The sequence below is a fragment of the Nematolebias whitei genome, chromosome 14, assembly GCF_014905685.2.
Source record: "Nematolebias whitei isolate Nwh7 chromosome 14, NemWhi1, whole genome shotgun sequence".
Classification (NCBI taxonomy): domain Eukaryota; kingdom Metazoa; phylum Chordata; class Actinopteri; order Cyprinodontiformes; family Rivulidae; genus Nematolebias; species Nematolebias whitei.
In genome coordinates, this window is record NC_056511.1 from 40,688,319 (window position 1) to 40,695,805 (window position 7,487).

The 7,487-nt window shown below is 37.6% G+C and overlaps 1 protein-coding gene across 1 annotated transcript; it reads right to left on the reverse strand.

The window, feature by feature from the left end:
* Window positions 1–279: 279 nt before the first annotated feature.
* Window positions 280–6,451, reverse strand: zgc:175280 (cationic amino acid transporter 2 family protein). Its single transcript, XM_037687705.1, has 11 exons — window positions 6,082–6,451; window positions 5,769–5,924; window positions 5,509–5,665; window positions 5,289–5,422; window positions 4,939–5,161; window positions 3,261–3,397; window positions 3,031–3,133; window positions 937–1,064; window positions 679–845; window positions 467–575; window positions 280–371 (listed from the first exon to the last, which is right to left on the reverse strand). The coding sequence occupies exons 1-11, from the start codon at window positions 6,449–6,451 to the stop codon at window positions 280–282; spliced, it is 1,776 nt and encodes a 591-aa protein (XP_037543633.1).
* Window positions 6,452–7,487: the final 1,036 nt, after the last annotated feature.

The following is a 7,487-nucleotide window of genomic DNA, read 5'->3' on the forward strand; positions in this document are numbered from 1 at the left end:
AGTAAAGGGATGCATTTCAATGATAATTACAATATAAAACCTCATAGACGGATGATGTCATTTTTTAAATATGTTTCCCTTTGTGGTTGTAAATTAAACATATTTTAGGACATAAACTTCTACAGTAAAAAAAAAAAAAAAACTTTGCAAACCCCTCAAACAAATTAGGACACCTTTGCACACTGTCAGCAAGTTTATTAAATGAACATTTGATTTTTACAACAGTGAATCAATCCGGTTGCACAGTTTCTCTGTTAAAATCCAATCCAGGTTCAAAGTTCATATCAGGGAAGAGGGGATGTTCTGTGAATTCTCAAGTCTTTGTTTCTGCACACTGTGGTGAACTCCATAACAAAAGTAGATCATTAAACCTATTTAAAAAATATATAAATAACATACAAATGGCATTATTCACATTGTTCAAAATGTCTCACTTCCTAACAAAATTGTGCTATTCATCTCATACCTACTGCCGTCCACACTGCATAGCGGAGCCATGTGTCTGATCCAAGTTGAACCATGAGATAAACATTAACAAAGGTGCTAAACATAGGAAGATAAGGCACAAAAGGAACCTGTTGACAAACACATTAAGAAGCTATTAGACAGTTTCATAGCTAACACTTTCATAAAGAGGGATAAGCATGCCATTAAACATGAATTACACTAGAGGTGTACCATGAAAGCAGCTTTGGCTGTACTTTGTGGCTGTCTGCAGATGATCAGGATGGTGAAAAGCATCATCAGCGCGACCACAGAGAGACCAAGTAAACTCCACCATTGAAGGACTTGCAGAAAAGCATCAGTCTCTGATATGAAGAGGCTGAGAGTGAGAGCTAAAACGACTGGTGAAGAACCAAAGTGGTCATTTTCAGCAACCAGTAAAACAGATCTCTATAGTAAATAATTTTGGGGGACAGTGTGAGGATTACTTACCAAGAGAAACAGTTAGTAAAGACACATTTGCTGCTGTGCGTGGAGTTGCCTGAGAGGGAGGACACATTAAACCACCTATTGAGAAGGGCTCTGCTAAACTTGATCCTTCGCTCAGGTCAGCTTCATACCTGTACAGATAGAGCTGTGTGAATAAAACATATAATTATAAGGTTCTTATTTTATGCATTGTATAGATTTCATTGTGATTAACAGTTAAATACAAAGTTTAGACGTTGATTATTATCATCCACCGCTAAAGAGAATGGTTTAGCCTGTTTGTGTGCTCATTTGTCTGTAGTGTTAGCAAAATATTTCATAAACTACTGGGCAAATTTAATTGAAACTTTCAGAAAGTAATAATTGTCTCTAAATCTAAAAATGACTATTTGGATAGTTTTACAGATAATGAGCTAAAACTTTTTCATAACAGCTGAGAGTGATCCTCCGCACATACTGTACTTCACGAACTAATGTGTAATGTGAGCTCTCACTAAATTGATGCTTTTATTCTCAACATAAAATAATCTTTGTCTAAAACTCTGGCATGAAAAACAGCAGGTGACATGCATTCCTCTAAGGCAGTGGTGTCCAAACAGCAGCACGAACATGAGTCTGTGTGAGCAGATGAGTAAAAATGAATACGGCATGAAATGAATCAGCAGCATGAGATCAGCAGCATGGATAATCAGCAGCACATATCAACAATCGAGTGGCATTACAGTGATTTTTTCAGTGATTATCCTGATCAGTAATTCATGAGTCTAACAGCTTCAGGGTAGAAGCTGTTCTTCAGTCTAGTGGTTTTACACTTAATGCTCCTCAACCTCCTGCCTGAGGGGAGTGGGGCAAAAAGTGTGTGTGCTGGGTGAGTGGGGTCCTTCATGACGCAGGTGGCTCTCTTCCTGCATCTGAAGGTGAAGGTGTATGTGATGGTGGGGAGGCTGGCTTCAGCAGACGTCTGTGCAGCCTTCACCACTCTCTGTATGTATATATAAAATTTATTTTATATTTATAATTCATAGGTTTGCCAGAAAAAGAGGTTTGAACATTTTTTTAATGTTCAATATTACATACAATACTAACCTTTGGCTATACTTATCCATCCATCCATCCATCCATCCATCCATCCATTCATCACAGGGCCATATGGAGACAAACGAGACAAACAACCATTCACTCTCTCACTCACACCTAGAGACAATTTAGAGTTACCAATCAGCCTAACATGCATGTTTTTGATCTATGGGAGGAAATCAGAGTACCCGGAGAAAAGCCACGCATGCACGGAGAGAACATGCAAACTCCACCCAGAAAGGCCCCCCAGCCAGGATTCAAAATCTTTACTTACATTTTCTAAAAAGTAGACATTCATACAATCATTCATAAAACTTGGCTAAATATAACAAATGTTTTCAAAGAAAACAACTGTAGTTGATTTAATCATAGGTAGAGATAAATTGGACTCATTTTACTCCTTTTTTAAAATAATAAACTAAAATGTATTTTCCAAGCACAAGAAAAAAGAAAAACAATAGACCCAATAAATCAAAGGAACAAAGACCTTTAAAAATAAAAATAAAAAAGTGAACTTTTGCTTTTTAAGTTTTGGATCTACAACAATTTAAATAATCTTTTTTTCCTAAAGTTTATATACTTTTGCCCCTTTCTCCAAAACATCGTCCACACTGTTGTTGAGTTTTTAAAAATCACAACAAAAACATATACTTTATTTAAATCCCGAAATACAATTTTTGTTGCACTCTTGTACTTTACTTTTGATAATTTGGCAGCATATTAAAAAGTTTGGACACTTTTCTATGGAAAGCTGCATCTTTAACTTTTTGTAATATTTCACCTGAATGTTCATATTAATCAGGTGAATATGAAAAAAAAAAAAATGGTGGCAACAGTTTTCTGTTGTTGTTAATAAACACAAAAATATTCTGTTTAATGTTATGATTTTCACAATTTATCTTAAACTGTTTTTGCTTTTTGGGAATATTTTTCCATCACATCATCATCAGCTATAAAAAGTTATTTTCACCAGTTGAGATTAGACTAATGAATTATCACAGCATAAATAGAGATATTTACCTTAAAATGAGTATACATATAGCAACGAGTGTGTAGGCAAACAAGGTTCCAATGGACATCATGTCAACCAGCGCCTTCAGGTCAAACAACAAGGCCATGACGGCTGCAACGACACAATTTTACATCAACTTGAAACTAATTGTTTAAAGAATTAAATGTTGGCAACATCAGTTTTGATATATGAAAAAAAATCAGAGTATTACAATATGATGTACAGTACAGCGTTATACCTGCTACAAACCCTGAAGCTAGTGTGGCAATAACTGGGCTTTGTCTGTCACTCATTTTGCTGAGAGGTCTGAAGAGAAGTCCGTCCCGGGCCATGGCAAAGAGAACACGGGGCATCGGGAACATCGACCCTAATAAACTGCAGGGAGAAGCTCAAAGAGTCCCTCAGCAGTCATTATTGTGTGAATGCTCACTATTGCTATTCATTTAGCAAATTTTAACTTTTTCTTCAGCTACTTTTAGCTCATTTTAGCTGTTTTGTGATCCTTTTAGATTCTTTCTGCTAACTACAACATTTTTGTGCTTCTTTTAACTTCTTACTGCTAATTTCAGCTTGTTATGCTCCTTTTGGCTTATTTATGCAAGTTTCAGCTTTTTCTGCCCAGCTACTGTTGCTAGCTGTTTTTATGCTTGTTTTAGCTTTTTCAGCTAATTCCACATTTTTGCACTTGTTTTAACAGTCTTCAGCCTAATTCAGCAAAAATGTGCTCTCTCCACTTCTTTCTGGTAATTTAAGCTTCTTCTGTCTTTTTAGCTACTTTTCAGCTGTTGTTTTTTTGTTTTGTTTTTGTCTGTTTATTTGTTTTTGCTAATTTCAGCCTTTTTCAGATAATTTCCACTTTTTGTGCTCATTTCTGCTTCTTTCAGCCTAATTGGGCAAACATGTGTTCTTCATATCTAAAAGTTAAATCTGGTCCTCTGGACATTTAAAAAACAAAGTGTGTGTTACATGAACGTCCAGAGGACCAGACTTAACTTTTTTAGATTTTTCTGCCTGGATTATTGAGCATGCATCATGATGTGTTCTTCATAATTTCTTCTGCTAATTGAAGCTTGTTCTAGCTTTTCAGCTAGCCTATTAGCATACTTTTTAGCTAATTTCAGCCGTTTTCAGATAAATTCATTCATGTTTTTCATGGCAATTTCTGTTACTTTTAGCCTAATTAGCTTCTTTCTATTAATTTCAGCTATATTACTTTTAGCTTAATTATGTTTATTTCACCTATTTCAGCTACTGCTGTTTTATGCTCATTTTAGCTTTTTCAGCTAATTTCACAGTTTTTGCACTCATTAAGATTCTGCTATTTAGTTACTTTTCAGCTTTTTCAGTAAATTTCCACTTTTCTGTGCTCATTTCTGCTTCTTTCAGCCGAATGGACACAATGCTCTCTCCAATTTCTTCTAGTAATTTAAGCTTTTTTTTTTTACGTTTTCATCTATTTTTTGCTAATTTCAGCTTTTAGAGCTAATTTACTATTTTTTGTGCTCATTTCTGCTTATTTGAAACAAATTCAGTAATTGTCTTTCTTCTTCTGCTAACTTAGACTTGTTCTTCCTTTTCAGCTACACTTCACCATGTTTTTAGCTAATTTAAGCTGTTTTTCAGCAAGTTCATTAGCAATAAGCATTCACACTGCATTTTAGCAGGAAATGCAATTTGTCTAGTTTACCTTTGTTTTCAGTGTACAGCAGTATTCCTGTGGTGTTACCACACGGTGTTAGCCCTATGTAAACTGTCCATTAGTTCATCAGTCCAATCACAATCTATTTTTCTCCAAACAGGTTGTAGTAACTATCTGCAACAGGTAAAATATTTAATGTTTATATTGTTTTAAGATTACATTTGTCCTCGCGTGCAAAATCACACTGCGTTCCTTCATGAATCACTGAATTTTGTACCTTGTTGAAAGGGCACAGAGGGATCCAACAGCCACTGCATACTTTGCAGGGCCCCAACCGATGTATGTGAAAGCCACAGGCAGTGGGCTGTGAACGCTGAGCAAATAGTACGGCATCATCAACGTCAAGGCAGAAGACACTCCAAAATAAGCCAGGAAGCATATGAGGAGGGATGTCACTATGCTGAGTGGAACTGACTTCTGAGGGTTCTTTACCTCCTCTCCTAAAAATACAACCAGGCTGATGAGTGAACACTGTTTTCTTGTTCCGCATATTTGACCATTTATTTGTTTTCTTTGCAAATATCTTATCAAAGCATGCAATAAATCCCAACAGTTCAATCTGTTCACCTGTTGTGGCAATGCAGTCAAATCCAACAAATGCATAAAAGCAGGTGGCTGCTCCAGCTAATGTTCCCTCGAAGCCAAAAGGAAAAAATCCCCCAAATCCATATTTGTTGGTTTCGTTCAAGTATGTATAATTTCTGAAAAGTAACAGACACTCTGTCAATAAGACAGATTAAATAGCACAGCTGCTGGAACACAAGTGCAGTGAAACAGGGGTCAGTACCCATCTCCATTTGGCAGGTTGTCTTCATCAATGTACCAGTTGGTTATATCCCCCTTTACGAAACCAGTCAGGATAACAAACAGCAACACAAGGATGTTCACGGCTGTAAAAACCTTATTTACTGTAGTCGACTCTTTAACACCAAATGCAAGAATGCCTAAAAAGAACAAGAAAAAGATAACAAAGGTGCAGACAAACACATTGAAAAATCATTTACTAATTGTTGTCACATCTAAGAGGGCTAAAATTATTAAACTTGCTTGCTAAAAGGATTATGAGGCCAGCTGCAAAGAAGTCTGGGTAAGGAGCTAATCCAGATAAGCCCAACCCAGCGTGTTCACCCAAAGTGTTGGTAATAACGTTTCCCAAAAGGTCATCAAAGGTCCCACTCCAAGCTCTGGCTACACTTGATGTCCCTTAAAACACAGGAAAAGGTGGAGCATGCATCAGATTAAACTGACAATGATGGAGCCACAAGCATAGCATGAAAGATAGAAATGATAGAAGCAATACCAAGACAAAATGGATAGAATCTTACTGACTCTCAAAAGCATACATCCCATATGTTGTTACCTATGACATAAGAAAGCAGCAGGTTCCAGCCAGTGATAAAAGCCCATATCTCCCCCAAAGTCACATAGCTGTAGAGATACGCAGAGCCAGTTTTAGGAACACGAGCTCCGAACTCAGCATAACACAGCCCTGCAAAGATGGAGGCTACAGCCACTATCAGAAAAGAGATAATTATACTTGGACCAGCCACGGTTCTGGCCACCTCTCCCGACAGCACATAAACACCAGCCCCCAGGGTGCTGCCAACCCCCAGAGCTACCAGGTCCAGGGTGGTCAGGCAGCGCCGAAAGCTGGACACTTCATCTTCAGGTTCCAGAGGTTTCCTTCGTGACAAACTCCGCAGGAACAGCAGAACTTTTGCACCAGGCATCTGCTGAATCAATCGTTTGTTATTAACTGTAACGAATGTAACGGTACAAAATTAAGGACGGACAAAAGTATAACTTCTATTATAGCTACCAATGTTAACACCCCGCTGCCAAAAAGGATGTTGGTTATTTTATAGCTTCTATTTAGCATTTGTGTCTAACTTATCTAAACATAACGCTAACATTCATTACTATTAGAAAGCCGTCTTACCATTTCAGCTGAGTGCTGCAGAGTGTGCGACTGAGGATGAACTCACATTCACTGTTAACTTTTCACTGACCAACGGTTTTTTACACACACTGTTAAATTTCCAACTGGTGTGCCATTTTTCATGTTTCCTGGAAAAGACAGGATCAGAAAGATTTATCTGAGGACACCACTGGAAAGGGATCCCCCCCCCCCCCCCCATTAATTCAACCTTTATTTATATAGGTTAGTCTCATTGAGCCTCAAGGACTCGTTTACAAATGAGACCTGCTTTTAACAAAGCGTGATGACAACAGTAGACAATCATAAATGAAAGCATAAAAATTGAGGAAAAAAAAGAAGAAAGAAAATGGTATTAAAAATGAAAACACAAGCAGCTACATTGTAAGGTGATGTAGAAAACTAAAAAAAGGAACATATCTGCATTGGTTGTTGCCATGAACTTAGAAGATGTTTGAAGCCACTTCAAGAGGTCAAGGTTAAGAGATTCAGTTCTTTTTGCAAGATATTCCAGGAAACAGGAGCAGAGTAGGAGAAGACCCTTTTGCCTAATTCAGTCTGCACTGAGGGAGCACTGCAGGTAATAATGTCCTTAGAGCGCATGCTGTAGCTGCACTCATGCAGTGACATGTAGGAGGAGATGTATGAAGGCAGCAGACCAAGAAGTGATTTAAAGATGAAAATGTACCAGTGAGAGAGTCTGCGTGAAGTTAATGATGTCCAGTTAACCAGTGAATACAGGGTGCAGTGGTGGGTACGATAATCACAGCCAGTTATGAATCTTAGTGCACCATGATAGACAGCATCCAACATCTGCAGGGTTCTTGTAG

What these genes read in the sequence shown, in the direction of transcription:
- zgc:175280 (XM_037687705.1), bottom strand. Translation starts at nt 6,451, where the DNA reads ATGCCTGGTGCAAAAGTTCTGCTGTTCCTGCGGAGTTTGTCACGAAGG. An exon ending in ATATGTATACTCATTTTAAG is followed by an intron (nt 1,065 to 3,030) that starts GTAAATATCTCT and finishes CTATCTGTACAG; the next exon opens with GTATGAAGCTGACCTGAGCG. An exon ending in CAGCCAAAGCTGCTTTCATG is followed by an intron (nt 576 to 678) that starts GTACACCTCTAG and finishes GTTTGTCAACAG; the next exon opens with GTTCCTTTTGTGCCTTATCT.